Below are 18,206 nucleotides of genomic sequence, written 5' to 3'. Positions count from 1 at the left end.
ATGACCAACATGCATCAAAAGAATGAGAAGAAATAAGGGCGATGATGTCATTAAAAAAATATGAAGTTATAGTGCTGCAGAGATATCAACCTTAATTAGCAGTAGCATTACTAGCCCCGGCCCAACAGGTATCTTAATACCAGTCTCTGCCATGGAAGGCGGTATGCGGGCAACATAACCACCAGCCAACCTGGCGTACTTGAACCTGATGTCAATTGTGTGAGTGGACGGATGGCCGAAGCCCTTGGTCCCTTTTAATTAATCTGATATGATAAAAATAGCTGTTTTTACCTAACCGGAAAAAGCGGAAGTGCGGGCCCGGCGACTGTGTCGCGTCCCGTCATAATAAAAGTCCCGGTACTCGCGAGCCGTTTAGAATAGACTCCCTCCAGTGGACGAAAAGTTGCATAGTGCACCTTTAAAGTTATCCGACAAACACCTTGCGTTACAAACTTTTTAAAAATCTCAACAGCGAACTTAGAATTAGAGTAAATTATTCTTTGATTAGAGCTTTTATATATTGTTTATCTACATGCTAGTTTATCTACAGGCATGATAAACATGGTTCTGTCTTTGATTTGGCTACTATAGTGAAGCCGATGTTTAGTGTTCATTTTGGGTTAATGGTTCTTGCAAAATATATTTGGCTGTAATCATTCTAAAAATACAAAAGGTGCCATTCAGTAGCTATCATTATTGAGCCGGAGTCTTTACAGACTACCGGTAAAGGTACTAGGCGGTTAGTGAATCACAACACACTGGGCCAGCTAACCTATCTGAGCCCATTGCGTATTTTTGAGGAACCGGCTTTATAGAACCCAGAAACCAACCATCAGACCGTTTTTACAAGGAGGGATAGAGCAGTGTAGAATAAAGGTAAAATATGAAAAATAATGCAATAAAAAAAAGAAGAAGCATGAACACGTTCAAGTTCACCCCACAAACACAATCAAGTCTTTGAAAGAAAGTGTTTTACCACCTCTTTAACTTTGCTACAGTTCATATTTTAAATCACCAATGAAATCTCACAACAATTGTCTCATAAATTGTGTTTCTAACAAAATTATGCATGTCTTGAGTTCCTGTTTGCGTTCAAGTGTACCAGTGTGTCCAAGGTGTGTCCACAATGTGCAAATAATTTAACATATTGCGCATTCCACTTTCTCCCATTCATAGTAATACGAGTGCATGTCATTGTATATGTAAAAAATTTTTTTTCAATAAACCCTGAGTGTTTCTTATGTTCTATCAGGCCTCAGGGTTTGAATGATTTCCTATGCATAGGTAATGATGATTCCAAATGAGATTGATAATTAAGCATCAATTATGAATTAGCTTCAATGCCTCTAATTCAACTGGAGAATGGTGGGAATTACTAGGATTTGCTGGATAATGGAGCGTCCCTGCACATGATTGTCTGTCTAAGAGTGGATTCGCTCATTATTTCCTTTCCTGTCAGTGTGTGTGGAGGTGTATCCACTGGTGTAGAGGATGCGTATCTTTCTACTTGGGCCCCCTCATGACATTTTAAGTCAATTATATCAGGCAAAATTAGCCATTTCTAGACAACTTTGACAGATCTAAACTGTAAATATATACAGTGTGTTTACATAGATACAGAGAGGCGATATGAGTGCATTTACGGTTCAGAAGAAAAATTACTGTATCTATTTTCATCTATGAAGATCCATTTATACTGTTTCACAAGTACACCAGCCCATCCATTCAAAATAGTTAATGGTAAATTATCTTGGCTTGCTGTCCTCGATGGAGGCTCAAGACCAAGGCTCAGCTCAAGCTCGGAGCTAAATCCCCCTATAGCGGTATTACGTAGAGGGAGAATGAGAGAAGGGAGAGAGGTGGAGATGGGGAGATAGATAGATGCAATACGCTTGGAATAATTATTGACAGAACTGAACCTACTGCTCCTAAAGATTTGGAACTTCATTCATAAAAATGAAGAGTGAAAAAATTCATTAAAATGTTTCATTCATAAAAATTAAGTGTGTACAAGTGTGTTCATTCAAGATATGTTTATTTTGAAAGACCTAAAAATACAGATAAAAATAGACTCTAGTTTCAAAAAGTCTAAATAAGATAAATCATAAACTAAAACTATACAGGCATAAAAAGTAAAATAATGATAAACTACTACAAAGAAGGTTAAACCACATGAAATGACAATTAGTCATACTATTTAACCCTGATACAAATTCTCATGCCTGACATCATAACTTTAGGCAAGGCTTGTGTCTCGTGGTTTGTGTTTGGGCCCATAAGATTGTGTGTATTTTTGTGTGCTACTGCCGGTTCATAATGCATCTCTGTGACACATGGGTCTGTTACATTGACAGGCGCAGGAGAAACATCCTGATTACTCTCTTCCCTCCGGGCTCACACACGAGAGAGAGAGAGAGAGAGAGAGAGAGAGAGAGAGAGAGAGAGAGAGAGAGAGAGAGAGAGAGAGAGAGAGAGAGAGAGAGAGAGAGAGAGGATAGCCAGCAAGAATAAACTGGCCATATGGGGTCTACGGGTGGTTTGGTCCCTATGTGTTAGGGGAGCAGCTCAAAGCAAGTGTGTTTCAGAGGGTTTTGGGCATATGGTGTCATAGAGGGGGGCAAGTACCACAGGAAAACACACATGACTTATCTTTCATCACGGGTTTGGAGAGAGCACATCTCTGTGGATAAATGCCTCGACATTCGCCGCATCCGTATTAGCCAAATAGCGTCTCAGCCCTGTGATTTAGTGAGTGTAACAAAAAGCTGAAATCATAGAAACAGTGGGAGCCTCATTCAAGATTTGAATTCCCACAAAGAGTACCCAAAACCGCAACGTTCAGAGAATACATAATGATTGTGATGGTTAACTTAAGTGCTGAAATGTTTAACTGCTCAAATGTTGTAGTTTCATTGTTAGGGTGTTAATGTGTATGCGAACACATAATAACTCTGCTTTAAATCCGAGTGCCAAGCTGTCTACCTAGACAGCACTTTATCTCTCTAAATTCATCTTTTGGATCTAATTATGAACTATTCATCTATGCACATTTATATATTTTTTTAATTAAATGTCCTAAAATGTCATAACTCAATAAAATGCCTTCTCTCTTGTGACTTATGCAGGACTTCTCCATACATTTATCCAATCCTCGCCTCTTTCTTACAAACGACTGCAAGTTCCCATTCAGATCTACCTCCAGTCAATCAACAGAACCATGTCTCACCCTAGACTTTTTAAACTTGATAATCCATTATAGACAAATGTATGCAACTGGCGCACTGACAATTTTTCTGTCATTAAACTAGCAAAAGTGGATTTGGACATGTGCTTCAGACATGTGCTCAGAGTTTTAAAATAGGGCCCTATGTGTGTTGTATATTTTTGATTATTAGACCAAATTATTAGCTTAGCAACATGTGCAAACCCAAAGACACTTGTGAGCAGATTCTTTTCAAATCACCTCAAATCACCATCCCATTAAATCAACTCTCGCTGAGAATGAATGACTTCCATTGGCCAAAAAAAACTCTTAAAATGAATGGTAATTGCATTGACTCATTAGACCTCTACCTCTACAAGGCAGTCGAGAACAAGGAAGCTCACTAGGTTTGGAAAAAGGGCAGTAATTTTTCAAATGACGCAATATTTTTGCAACACTGAGAGTCACCTGACCTGACCGCACAAGCGTTAATATTCATGAACTGTCACAAAGAGCCATTGCAGTCCGAAGACACCTCTGCTTCCTGTTTGTCTAAGAGAGCAATTAGGAGCCAATTTACGGGTTGTGAGGGGTCAAAAGGTCAAAGCACTGATGGATTGTGGGGTCTAAGGATGCATCAATATAACTTAATCAAATACTGTTATGAATCCAACATCTCTGTCTGTGAAAAGTAGCAGCATTTGTGTGTGAGCATTAGACTTGTGTAAAAGTCTAAGGCCAAGGGCTGTTTTATGTTCAAATAAACCGCACATCCCATAACACAGCACTGGGCTCAGCCCCAAAGGAGAAAACTGCAGCAGGGGTGAGTTGGCGAAGGAATATAAAGACACGTCCAATTGATTAATCAATAAATGTCAGCCGTAGATTAATTACACAGCCTGGAAGACGTACCAGCTGAAATTATGAAGAGACCAAATTCAATAAAAGACTTTGGGCAGCACTTCTGGGGAGCATCAGTTATACAATAAAAGTAAAAGGGCTATGAACACGGATCTACTCATCTGATTGGCAACAGACTTAAAATTAATCTGACGTGCTAAACTCACTCCAGTGGAGTTCATCTTGTAGGCTGTTTCCGGATTCACATGAATGGAACGGAATCTATTCTGTGCCATCTCAAAGTGAAAGGGCGGTTTGAAAGGTCAATACAAGTGAATTTATGAGAGTAACCTTACAGGCATCTTCCATCACATCCACCATCCATCTGTCAGACCTTCGGAGTGAGGTAGAGGGAGAAAAAGATGACAAGAAGTGGCTGAAAAAGCTCATGCGGCCTTTAGGAAGCACATGTCAAGCACTGGCAGTGTTTGTGCTTTGAGGAAATGTTAACGGATCATTTTGCTGATGGAACTGCAATGCTATGGATGTGTATGGATGTGTGTGTAACTTTCAAATCAAAAATCCGTGCCATTCTTGTTTTCGGCTCAAATCCAATTTTCTTGTGAGGTTGCTCACATTAGCTTTTAATTGTGGTTCTACTTGGCTCGCTCTGACCGGGATTCGAACCAGCATGGGAGGCAGGTATGCTAACATGGACCCTAAAAACCAGAGCCTCTAGCATCAGTCGCCAACATGCCTCTTGGGTAAAGTTTTTTACTAGCTGGCCTCCATACACTTACCTCTTAAACTTGACTCCTTTCTGGGTCATGGCACCAATATGTCGCCTCTGGTTCTACTCGCCTTGCTCCAACTAGGATTCGAACCAGTACTTCGGACATGGGAGGCAGGCACACTAAGAAGGACGCTAAAGGCCGCAGCCTCTAGCATCAGTCACAAGCATGCCTCTTGAGACCAAGGGAGTGAGGTTTACCCACATAGATCTTTACTAGCTGGCCTCCGTTAAACGTACCCCCTAAACCTCACTCCCATCTGGGTCACGATATCAATATTATTATTCTGGTTCTTCTCGCCTCACTCCAACTAGGATTTGAACCAGCACTTCGGACATGGGAGGCAGGAACACTAAGAAGGACACTAAAGGCTGCAGCCTCTAGCATCAGTCGCTAGCATGCCTCTTGAGACCAAGGGAGTGAGGTTTACCCACACAGATCTTTACTAGCTGACCTCCGCTACACTTACCCCCCTAAACCTCACTCCCATCTGGGCGGTTCTACTCACCATGCTACAAGCGCAATTCGAACCGGCATGGGCAGCATGGGAGGCAGGTACGCTAACAAAGAACCTAAAAACCACAGCCTTTACATCAGTTGCTAACACGCCTCTTGAGGCTGGATGAGTGAGGTTTACCCGCTCAGCTCTTTAGCTGACCTCTGATAGACTCACCCCCCTAAACCTCACTCCCATATGGGTCACGGCACCAATGTAACTCCTCCTCTACTCTAGTTCAACTCAGCCTCTACTAGCACATCCATTTATTTTGAAGGGGAGTAAGGGGACAAAAAAGGTCACATTTAGTTCCTGAGATAAACTTTGCAGAAAAGGGTCTGAATATTTAGACAAATCTAATTATTCTTTTAAAAATATTTTTTTACACATCTGGTCATATGTACTCTAGTAATCTGAATACTTTCACAAGACATTATATATATTATTAACATTAGTGGCGACATAAGAAGCAACATTTGTGGCAACTATATTTCCATAAAGAAAATCTAACCTATACTGTTTTTATATTTTAATTTGCTCATAAGGAAAACTGTAGGGGAAAACTGTCTGTGTGAGTTTTATTGATTAAAAAATTATGTTCAGGTGGAGTAATCCTTTAAATGTCAAATCACACGAATTCCAACCGAACTTTTCAAAATGAAGACACACTTCAATGAAAGTGGCCCAGATTAGAATTGAAAATGTCAAATGTCATTGATTTTTGTTGTTCACACTATCCTTCAAACATTTGGATAATTGGGCAGCATTAAACTGCATGTGTGATTGTAGCCTACGTGTAAGAGTGGGCCTGAGCACTTCTATCTTTCAGTGATGACTATCAAGTGAGTCACGACGTGATCCATACACATGCTCATCACTTTCTCTGATCAATACACACACATCAGCCTTCAGAAGGACATCAGGGTAAGGGGAAGCCTAGCTGTCACTGATGTGTCAAAACTGTCCCTACACACACACATTATACAATCTCCTATACAAATAGTGATGACCTGTGTACTGACATTAAAGATAAGCACGTCTAATCATTACATTATTTAGAAAAAGAAAAATGATGTGTGACTGTGAATGCAAGCTCAATTTCACACATTTTGTTACAAAATACAAATTCCAATACAAATAAAAATTGTAATCTCAGAACTGCCACAAGGCATGCTAGAGATAGCATTGACATAAATGGTCTTTTTCTGTGTTCAGTTTTCTCTTTAGATTAACTACAGTCATGGTAGAGAGACACAATTTAATCCTACCAAATTACAAAATAATCTTGCTCAGCAAATTAGTTCAACTCAGTAAATTTGTGGACTTATTAATAGCAGAGTACTCAAATATTACATCTAGTTCCACAGTATAGAACATTTAAGATAAATACCCTAAGTACTGTGGTATGTTATAATGCAAAAACACATATTGAAGCACCATTCACACTAACAGCAACGTTTAGCATCAAAACAAGGCAATAGTTGAGTTTCCAAGAACGAGTATCAATGACCATTGGACCACACATTAAACATTGGCCAAGCATTCGCATCTGCATTTGTATACTTGCATAGAGTATGTTTCAGGCCTATAGAGAGAAAGAGCACAATAAAAGGGTGAGGTCTGATTTTATTCCTTGTCACATAAGTACATGGAAATGTTGCCGTTCTGGTTTAGGTTATGAAGTGTTTACTGAATGTTGAAAGCCATGGCGCATTGAACATTCAGACATTCAGTGTGGTCAGCAACCCCTGGGCAAGTAGTCGTATCGTCCCAGTAGAGATGCACATACACACATTGGCAAGAAGATCTGCCTCGTAATGCCGGCTGGCAGGTCACAGAGAGATATCACTGTAGATACACACACACACACACCTGCCCTTCTGTCATCTGCAGCCTGATAGCACCCAAAATGCGTTTGAGGTCATTTCAACATCATATCTGGTGTTTGCACTGATCGAAAGGATGTCGCCACACGCTTCGTTGCATTTCTGCCTCTTTCGTTCTATCTCACCTCAGAGACACTCTCTCTGTATATCTCATTGCATTGTTGAGCTTGCAGCAGTCAGCCCTTGAGCTATGCTACGATTGGCTGGAGATGATGTCATATCTTCCGGAGAGCTCCGCAGCGGTGCATGCCATTGGCTGGCAGAGTAAACGGCGGTGGATTGCTGAGATCTCACTTTCATTCATGTACAGCTGGGGAGGGGCATTTATTGGCGGGTGGCCCGTGACCTCTCAGCTAGGGTCACATGGTAGCGGTACACTGTTAAACCGGCACAATGATACTTCAGAAATACACTAAAATGAAGTGCTAATGGGAGTTTATAATGGGATGAAAAAGTGTGGAGCCCAAGGCTTTGTTCGTGCAGCTCAGGTGTGTACAAACCCACACACACATGCGCGTTAATGTCTGCACCAGCAGGCTGAACGGTGTTCACACATTCATTACACACACATTTACACGCAGCCACATGGTGACAGGAGCAACCTAATCAGTGCGTCTCTGATGGGGGTTGGGATACGGGGGTGGGGTTGTCCGGGAGCGTGAGGCTGTCACCATGGCGACACTGCAGATGATGCACTCCTCCTGGAGTTGGGGGAGAGGAGTAAAGATGGAGAGTGCTGGGGAGCTCCCTTAGACAGATAAACACACACCAGACTGCTTGCGTGCGTGTTTAGTGCCTCTTAGCTAACCCCACTGGACATACTCTAACCCTTCTCAGCATGTGTTAAACCGTTCCATGCACACTAGGTATTAGCCAGCAATATCCCACTGTGATGTAAATGTCCCTTTCTCTCCTCTCTCACTCTCGTTCTCCACCCTGTACATGATGTCATTGTTTTTCTGTAGTTGCTGCAGAGGCATATGAACATGATTCTTTCCAGGATCTTTGTGGAGAAATCCACTCTTCCGGATGTTCAAAAATGCGCAGTTTTCTTACTGCTTTTCATGGAGGAAATCCACCAATATGTGCCAATGAATAAGACTAGAGGGCCTGTCTTGCACACTACCAGCAAAACTGGGTTAATTGAATTTAACATACAATGCAAAACTGGAGATTACATGGTATACACAAGTCTATAACTAATCCAATCCAGACAGCACAACAGTCTAAAGAAGCTTAGAAGACTCAGCTATGCCGTTTTCTGCCGCAATTTCAATTTTGTTATCACTACACTTTGCCATGGTGCTGCTGAAATGGAATTGAATTCATTCACAGCAATTAACGGTCTAATCTTTCCTTCTCATCATTTTGTCATTTAGGGTGATTTGGTTGCTGCATGGTGGGTGGTTTCACTTCAATCTCAGACAATAAAAAGCATTTTTATGATTGTTCTGATGTATTGTGTTATCAAGCGAGGAATAATTCTCTGCTGTCGACGGCAATTCACTGTAGTGGCTCTTCTAAATTGATGGGTGCTATGGCAATGTATAAAGGGGCAGGTTGGAATCCTAATGGAACGACTATGAATCCAACAAGTTGCTAGTACTCAAATGTCACAGAGATAGGAAACGCATGGTCCCTGCTTGAACTGGTCAAACACAGGAAGATAAACACAAGCCCGGCTTCATGCATGTCTGACACAAATATCCATACTTTTTGAAATACCACAACAACAATGTGAATGGATATAACATCACCTCACAAAAAAACTATAAAAACCAAGGGTTATTGCACTAAACCCTTTGCACTGATAAGACACGAAGCCACATACTGGCCATATTTTCAACACTAGATAAGGCCATTTAAAGAACACAGTTTTAGAATAACTAGGATAAAAAAGGCAAGAAGTTCAAAAGGACAAGCTATGTCTTTAAACTTCCTTTACCAATCAAGTGTATTCTACTTACATGACTGATTCTACCTGTCTACATTTAAGTGGCTTCTTTTGATGTCTATTGAAGTGCCCTCTCATATACATGCATTCCTCCTTTTTATCAGTGAACTGGAAAAGGGTGCACTGCTGTCTATTGACCCTAAGGTCAAACCAGGATAAAGGTCAAGTGGACACACAAAAGTGACCTCACTCCAGCCTAAACCACTTCCCAGCCCCCCCTTTCCTTTGGTCCCACCTGCTCCACAGATCCTTTCAGGGGCTGAAACTTTAGGACTTCTCTTCCATGATAGGGGCTTTTCTTTCACTTCAGAGGAAATGAATTCCTGGTGGTGTTGATAATCCACTGTCACTGAAGCATCTGATAAGGGATGCCTAAGACAGAGACACTTCCTGTTCAGCGCTAACAACCAATTGCACTGACCTACTGGTTTTACAATGTAATTGGCTTGGATATTAAAGCAGTGGAGAGGATGTGGAAGGGATAGAAGATAGACATGGTGAAACCTGCACTGAGAAGAGCTGAAAGGCTCTCTGTGATCTCCCCGCTCTCTTAAAGGGACAGGCGTATTAAAGAGTTCTGATGGCTTGTCATGAAAAAAAAACTCCCTTTCATCTCTGTTCAGACAATAGAAAAAAACATATCTCATTAATTCCACTTCCATTTTACTAACATATATAGAATAAATAAAAAAAACAGCACACAACCAGCTCACAGTTTCTTTGATATAGTTCACTGACAGGACTCAACCAAATTTGATTTCAACACAGGGACAACAACGCAGAAGTATAAATGAAAACCAACACGTAACTTGAGGAAGCAGCGTAGGTCAAACGCAGTGGCATAGCACCAAATTTTGGGCCCTGGGTACAAACCATCTTGCTGGGCCCCCGTACCTTGTATGTGTATGTATAGAAAATGGACTTCCCTGCTTAGGGCCCTGGTTACTCAGTACCCTTTATCCCCCCAGTCCCACGCCCCTGGTCCAACGCAAGAATAAATCAGCCTTGATCCAGGTGGTCATTCAGGAACAGAGAACTTTAGAATGGTTGAAATGTTGGCATTTGTTGGGGCAGTGTGATTCACAAACACATCCAACTTTTGCACAGATGGTGAGTGTCTAACTTAGCGTTTTTTGACAACTTCAGCATCTCATTTGTGTGATAAGCAAAGCAGAACAAACATCATTAGTCTGAGAAGTATACACAAAATGAATGAAGACTAATCCAGTCTCTGAGGGACTGCTAGTTCAGCCACATTATCAAAGGGATGAGAAGAAATTGGTACAGAAACAGTTCGGGTGGGGGGGGGGAATATAAAAATCCTGGCACTCCAAATCCGCGTGCCGTTCATTAGGAGAGAAAACAGCCCTGCGTAATTAGGTTATCCTCACATTCAGTAACAGGCAGATTTACTCTTGAACTTTTCTGTTTAACAGCTGCTAAGCCGCCGCAGCAGCCCTGGGGAAGAGACAGCAGCACCAGAGAGGATTTGGAGAGGATAGAAAGGAAAACATAAGAAAAAGAGAAGAAAGAAAGAGGGGAGAGGGAGAGTCATAGCCCTGAATATTTAAATATGAAATTAATATTTTTTTTTGTAATGGTTGGAAGGGGGAATCTATGCAAATGAATCACGCACCAGCTTAGTGAGACGACACCAAAGCAGACAATTACACTACACTTAATATGTCTGGAATCTGTGTTAATGGTAACGGGGTATTCGTTTTGGACCCCAAGTGTGATTGTGGTCCCAGACCCCTGTGGTTAAAACTGGCATGACCATATATGCAAGTGGGGTCGCAGGCGAAAGGACGGTCGAGCTGCCAGCCGGTTGAGAATAGGGGGATTAAGATGAAACAATCAAAGTGCAACTGCAAGAGACAGATGGAGGATTTGGGGTTGATGCTGTCCCTGATAAACATACAGTACCCTAACCCAATTAAAACCAAGACTGCACCATCTTTACTGGTATAAAGAGGCTGATGCAGGGACAAATTTGAGATTACTGGGAGAACTGCACACTGAATCCCTGGGTACAAACTGGATCGTAGGACTTAAATCCAAGTCTAAGGCAAGATGTTGTTGGAAAAATTGCAAGCAAAGTGTTAAAACTGTCTTAGAATTGGGTTTAGAAATATAAGGTTAAGGCTTGAGTTTCTTGGGCCAAGCTATCTAAATTAACATGCCAACCAAAATGTCTACCTATACAACTGTACATTCCATAAACCTAAAAGCAGAAATCAGTGTAACGCAAAGGTGCATACAAGGTCAAGCTACTTGACAGACAAAGAAATTCTCCACTGTCTGCATGTGAAATTCACTCAGAATGACTTTTATCAATTTGCAGCTGAGACACCGTCATCTCCTCCTGGTGAGCTCTGAGCTCAGGTGGCCAATGGGACAAACACATACATCATTACAGACAGTCCATGGACCTCATTGGCCCCTACATGGATTTGAGTATTTTCATTTTGTTCTTTGTAAATGCCAAATTGACACAACTGTGGGGTGTGTGTTGTATATGGCTTGCTCCAAGCTTGTGCTGTATACATACTAGCCAGGAGTTTTTCCTGCACAATGTAAGAACTATAAAAAAAAATATTCCTCTCACATTTGTACAGATTCGATTATACTAAAAGTATAAACTATAAAGAGAACATAGTGGTAAGGCTTAAGTAACTGCACCCTTAGGGCTAGACTGTGAAAGCTGTAAACTGTCTATAACTAAAAATGCACTGTAAACATTTTGTTTTTATATGGACATTTTTGCTATCTGAAACTAGCTGTGCATTTATAGTGAGACAGTGTCACTCTGGTACTCTGTAGTGCAAAACACTTTAATTTCATCACCTTAAACGCCCTCTGTTTAGCTTTTAAAAGGAACAGGAAAAACAAACAGAGAGAGAGGGTGAGAAAAGTAAATGAGGCAAACAAGTATTGTCCTTCTTTGTATAGTGGTTATAGCACCACCCAAACTCAGAGCCAAAATTGTACTGTTGTTATCCCGTCCAAGTTGGCTGAAATAGAGGACAATTAGACGACACCCATTCCCTTTTCCAGCCTTCCCACTGAAATCCTGTGTTGTTCTGAGATCATGTATCAGACCTCGACAGAGTAACTCAGAGTTTTTTGTATTCTGAGCCTTGCATGAAACAATATATCATTACTTTCAGATATAAAAAGCATGACCTCCAGAGCTACTTTGATGCATTCTCCTGTTTCCTGAGCCCCATTACAATCCACTACATAACCGCAGGGTGACAACAGAGCCCTGCCTGCTCATCCAACTGTGCATCATCAGCAGTAGTGTTACAGCTGAGCCAAAGTGAGCTGAGCCCAGTCGGCACATAGACTCACACACACACACACGCACACGGTGCAGTGATATCATAGCCCAGGCTGGTGGAATGACACAGTTGTTGGGTTTGCACAATTGTACCGGGCCAAACACATAGCCCTGAGGGGCACCCTTCCCTGCAAGCAGATGCCCTGAACGGAATCAGAGGAATCAATATGTATACACCACACCACATTGGAAATGTGACATGCATCTTCTTCTACTTCTCACGCAGGAACTCCTGATGGCACATTTAGAGATGATGTAATCCAGATCCACACCTTTTCTCACGCATCACACAGCGTATACATGCACATACTTTGTGGATGCATGCTCACAAACAAGCATTCAGGGGATGCCCCTCTCTCACCTGCACCTGCATGAAGGAGCCCCTGTAGAAGCAGCAGGCAGCCGCTGACAGGGCACTCCACAGGCTGCATCTCTCCGTCATGGCTCTGGTCCTCCTCTCTTCGGCTCGTCCACCCCTGGAGTCCACTAGAAGCCCCGGGTCATGCCCTATCTCCTAGCGTTCACCCGCGCTCAAGCCACTGCCGCAACTGATCAGTGCTATCGCTGTTCCACTAGAGCCAGCGTCATCCCAGATCTGCACCGGCTTCCTCTCTCTCCCTTCTCAATGTCTCGATCTCTCTCTCTCCCGCTCCGACTTTTAATGTATCTCTCCCACTCAGTCCCACTGCCTCTTACTCTCACTCTAGCGCTTGCTATGCTTCACAGTGCTGGCAGGGATTACCTCATCGCTCTTGGATGAAAGCAGTGGGTGGGGGGAGGGACGGAGGGGGAGAGAGAGGGATGTAGCAAGAGAGAGATGCTTGCAGGCACTGAGACCCCACCCACCCCCTCCTCCAGGGCTCCAAACAATGCTGGGGGGAGCGAGACAGAAAGAGAGAGAGAGGTATGTGGCGCACGCATTCAGCACCTACTCAAAGGAATTTTCCCCTTTATTCCGGTTAAAAAGACTGCAAAAGAAAAGCAGGAGGGGGGCAGTCAGTCTATAGACACTCACCCTCATGCACAGACACACTCCCACACCCACAGAGAGTTGCAGAGAAAATAGTTAAATCCAGGCACACATGACTGTTTGTATATGAGGGGTTTTTTAAAACAGGAATGGATGTTGTAAGTCTGGGCATGCAGGATCTATTTAGAATCTGAGTTGTGCTTGGAAATAAAATTATGTTTTCTAGGAACGTAGTAAAAACCTGCTAATGAGCCTCAGTCCTTGAATATTCCCTTTTGGATACTGCCCACGCATGCACACACTTACTCCAGATAAAATGAGTCTGAATCTGGCACGGCAGTCTAGGGTGGGGCGTTTGGTCCCTGGGGACTATTGTGACATCAAAATGGACGCCTTGCTATGGCAACCAACTCAAAGCCTTGACAGCAACACCTTAAAGGAATAGTTCATTCAAAAAAAAAAAAGGAAAGACTGTCATTTGCTCAAGCTGAAATTGTTCCAAACAGGAACAGGCTGGAAGTTCATTAGTTATTCACAGATAATCATTCCCTCTGTAACAGCTTTCAAATATTATTTATGCTTCTTTATGTATTAAGACTTTGCAGGTTTTACATCAAATGGCAATAGATCTTGCATGTCTTGTAACCAAAAAAGCCACGTCAAGTTTTAATATGTTAAATGAGAATAGAGAGCTACAGTGGTGGAGTAGGAATATCCATGAAAAATTACAAAAATGTCCATCTGTTACATAAAATCATATGACTTCAGAAGATGTGAAGTCGATTGGACTACAATTATGGTGTTTCTCTTTAAACTCGGAGCTCCCATTCATTTTCAATGTAAGGAAAAGAGCAGTCTGGACGTTCTTCAAAACTTCTCCTTTTGTGTTCCATGGAAGAATTCAGATTTATATAAATTATAATTATTGGGTAAACTATTCCATTAAATCAGAGGTGTCCAATCCTGTTCCTGGAGGGCCAATGTCCTGCAGAGTTTGGTTCCAACCTGCTGCAACACATTTTCCTTGTAGTAATACTAAAATCTTGATTAGCTGGTTCAAATGCATTTAATTAGGATTTAAACACTGCCGGATAGTGGCCCTCCAGGAGCAGGATTGAACACACCTGCTGGACATCCATCATCTAAGACCAGACAGCCATGTGTTTGACTGTAAGGTTCACATCAGCACCGTCTATACATTTGGTTCTGTAACAAGATTACTAAGCAATGAAGCTTACAGTATCAATTAGGGAATTTATACAATGAAAAACAAAAGCTATAATTAGACGAAGGCCATTCTGCAAAGAAATCGTACTGCTATTGTGCATTTGAAGATAATCCACTAAGAACATGTTAATTTCATGTTGAACGCTCATCAGCCTGAGACAATAGGAGGATAAATGTCAAGTTGCAGCTCTTAAAGAGTAAAAGATAGTGGTGTAATCCGTTCTGTGGGTTAACATCATATGTTATGGTGTGGGTTTGTCTCATGAGATCATGTAATGAAAAAAGGATTTCATGTTATTACCACAGATATAGTGAGGAGTCTCACATGACACACACATGGTGACAAACATATGGCAACCACAGACAGATATTTGCGAGAGATGAAATTACTACCTAAATTGACTTTTTGTAGCTTGATTTCCCTGTGGCTTTGTGGTAGTATCAAAGCATTGCTGTGCTTATTTGAGTGTCCTGACCAGAATACTACAGGAATAATTGGCCAACCAATGGTGTTATATCGGGGCGGGGCTACCTGTTTATTTAACCAATGGCAGATGGAAGGAAATTGTTTGAAATTGCCATTATTCTTCCAGTTCCATCCCATTGAAACCACGACCATGTCTTGCTACCAAGCAGTATTTGAGATGCAGGAACAGATCTGAAAAGTAATCTTTAGCTAAATTGAATCTCATGTCTAGGAGAAACAACTGTGATATTAAAGCTAACTTGATGTTTCTTAACTTCCTCTCTGTCCTGGATCTTCTTTCTGTGCTTGCTCTCTAGTTCTTGTTTTCGGTATCACGCTGTTGTGTGTATCTATGCTGATCATGGCTTTTCCATCACAACCCCTCCTCAATCTTTCATTCAATCTCTCTCTCCGTTAAATATTAATTACACAGTGAGTGTCCTGCAGGCAGGGTGCAGCGGTACAATGGAGAGGAGCTAGACTCTGTGAGAGAACTGATAATGAGGAGGTGGAGGGGGTTTGTCTCTACCTCCATCTGCCTACAGGGCCCGTACGCCTCGCCTCCCCCTTACCATTAACATTAATGAGCTCGACCCCCTTGGAATTCTGGGTATTGTGGTTGCCGTGCTATATGGCTCCGGCCCAAGTCGGCGCTGCTTTTGCTGATCAAGCAGTTTGGTCATTTGGTTTGATCTGTAGCAGTAATAGAAGACCATGAGAAGCATGTTAGTGCGTGAGGTCTAGTCAATTTACAGTGCTAATCAATGTAGAGCTGCGTAGTGATTCGATCTGACTGGAATAACTGGCTGTTCTGTATGTATTTCCATGCTGAAAAACAGGAGGGAGTGGAAAAAGAGGGGTATCACAACCCCCATCGTTCACCAGCTGGGTGTACATCAATTTGTCTCTCATTTCAGTGCCTGTCTTTCTTCATTGAATGTTCACCTCTCTATGTCTTGTTCTTTTTAAGCATAACTATTACTATTGTTATTTTTAAAACATATAAAACCCCTTGCCAAGAGAGCACAAACCATACAGCTTGTTAAGGAGATTGTGCTGTTACTTTACTAAGCAATCTAAATTATGATCTTTGCCTGGCGCACAATAAAACACCATTGAAAGAAGGACCGAGACATATCTTGCATCTCAAATATCACAGAGGCCAGGGATTGGCGTCTTTTGACCAGTAAAAAAAGCCATCTAGAAAACCCTAGGAACCCCTAGAAATGCCTAAGCAACCCACCATAACATTGTTTCAGTGAGAATTCCATGGAAAAACACCACAATTGCTATCTTTACTACTTGTTGTGTCCAAAATGGACTCTTTGAAATCAAAATCGTATGAATATGTTAGCCTTGAGGTTATCTATAAGCTAGTGCGAAAATTGTGCAAAATTTCACATTTAGAAAATATAAGCATTCAAAACGTACAGTCTTCTACTTTCGCTAATATGGATGACATCACTCTGCTTCTCATAATATTTTCTGTCCAATAAAATGCTCTCCAAAATCTAAAGCATCCCACACCCTACATTATAAAGAAGCTGCTTGATATGTCCCATCCTGTCTTCCTGTTTCAGTGGAAATTACTTTAGGCACTTTAGTGGCCCTTTAAGTACAAATATCAGTTAAGTCTTATTTTCTTTCGATACAAATGAAACCATGCTAAAATGTAACAAAAGGTACCATGGTCCTAATAATATTTGATGGACATGGTACAATGGCATACCATGCTACTAGATATGTTTCAATTGAAATAAGTATAAGTATCAAAGTAGAATCATGGTATTACTTTGAGTATTGCTCTTTCAGTAGAATGATACAATTATTGAAAGGAAACTGCTAATTGGTGTTAGAGGCAGAGCGGAAAGGTTAGAGGTTCAATCCTAAGGTGCTGGGAAAGGTGTGAGATCTAGAAACAGCCGAGATAATGAGATGACAGCCCAGCAGAAAATAAACATTTGGTATTAACGGCTGAATGGAAAAATGCAATTACGAACACCAGTGTCTGGGCCTCTGGGAACATTCTGTTCTGGAGCAAAGACCAGTTTTTCATCTCTGTTTCCAGTTGAAAGAGCTGTTTTTTGCCATTACAGTGAACATTCAGGGCATAGACTCATTTTAACTCAGACATTATTAAAGTTTCATATTGTGGTGAAGAAGAGAGCCATCCAATGAGTGGAGGGGAGGAACTCTGTGCATCCAATCAAACTAGTACAGTAATCTACTGCAAAATGAATCTGTCATTTGGTGGAAACTAGTCGAATTTAACGTGTTTGGTTTATTTCATTCTGTAACCTATTTCTAGTTCTACAGATTTTGTACTATATGGCCAAAAGTATTGGGATAAATAACTGACCTCCAAATAACTGAATGTAGGTCTTCCAATCACTTCCATGGCCACATGCGTAAAATCCAGCACCTAGGCATGCAGACGCTTCTACAAACATTTGTGAAAGAATGGGTCGCTCTCAGGAGCTTAGTGAATTCAAGCGTGGTATCGTTATAGGTTTCCACCTGTGCAGTAAGTCGATTCATGAAATTTCCTCACTACTAAATATTCCACGGTCAACTGTTAGTGGTATTATAACAAAGTGGAAGCAATTGGGAACAACAGCAACTCAGCCACAAAGTGGCAGAAAATCACAGAGCGGGGTCAGCGCATGCTGAGAAGTTGCCAACTTTCTGCAGAGTCAATTGATACAGTACTCCAAAGTCATGTGGCCTTCAAATTAGCTCAAGAACAGTCCGTAGAGAGCTTCATGTAATGGGTTTCAGCATCTGCATCCAAGCCTTACATCACCAAGTGCAATGTAAATCGTCAGATGCAGCGGTGTAAAGCACGCCGCCACTGGACTCTAGAGTTGTGGAGACGTGTTCTCTGGAGTGACAAATGACGCTTCTCTGTCTGTCAGTCTGGGTTTGGTGGTTTCCACGAGAATGGTACATACCTGACTGCTTTGTGCCACGTGTAAAGTTTGGTGAAGGGGGGATTATGGTATGGGATTTTTTTTTTAATTTTTAGGGGTTG

At 41.7% G+C, this 18,206-nt stretch overlaps 1 protein-coding gene across 5 annotated transcripts in view; it reads right to left on the bottom strand.

The window, feature by feature from the left end:
* The window catches only part of sh2d3ca (SH2 domain containing 3Ca), a 70,122-nt gene that overhangs the window by 34,676 nt on the left and 17,240 nt on the right, over positions 1-18,206 (bottom strand). The window contains exon 1 of one of the 5 annotated variants that reach the window (XM_067432806.1): positions 12,874-13,280. The exons of the other annotated variants lie outside the window; for them this stretch is intronic. Within the exon in view, the coding sequence (XP_067288907.1) occupies positions 12,874-12,954 (81 nt within the window). The 5' untranslated portion in view covers positions 12,955-13,280. Of the gene's footprint in view, positions 1-12,873; positions 13,281-18,206 lie in introns of those variants that run through there. 5 annotated transcript variants of the gene reach the window in all.

The sequence above is a fragment of the Pseudorasbora parva genome, chromosome 23 (genome assembly GCF_024679245.1).
Source record: "Pseudorasbora parva isolate DD20220531a chromosome 23, ASM2467924v1, whole genome shotgun sequence".
NCBI classification, from domain to species: domain Eukaryota; kingdom Metazoa; phylum Chordata; class Actinopteri; order Cypriniformes; family Gobionidae; genus Pseudorasbora; species Pseudorasbora parva.
Note: the sequence above shows the minus strand (reverse complement) of the source record. Positions and strands in the feature narration are given on the sequence as shown.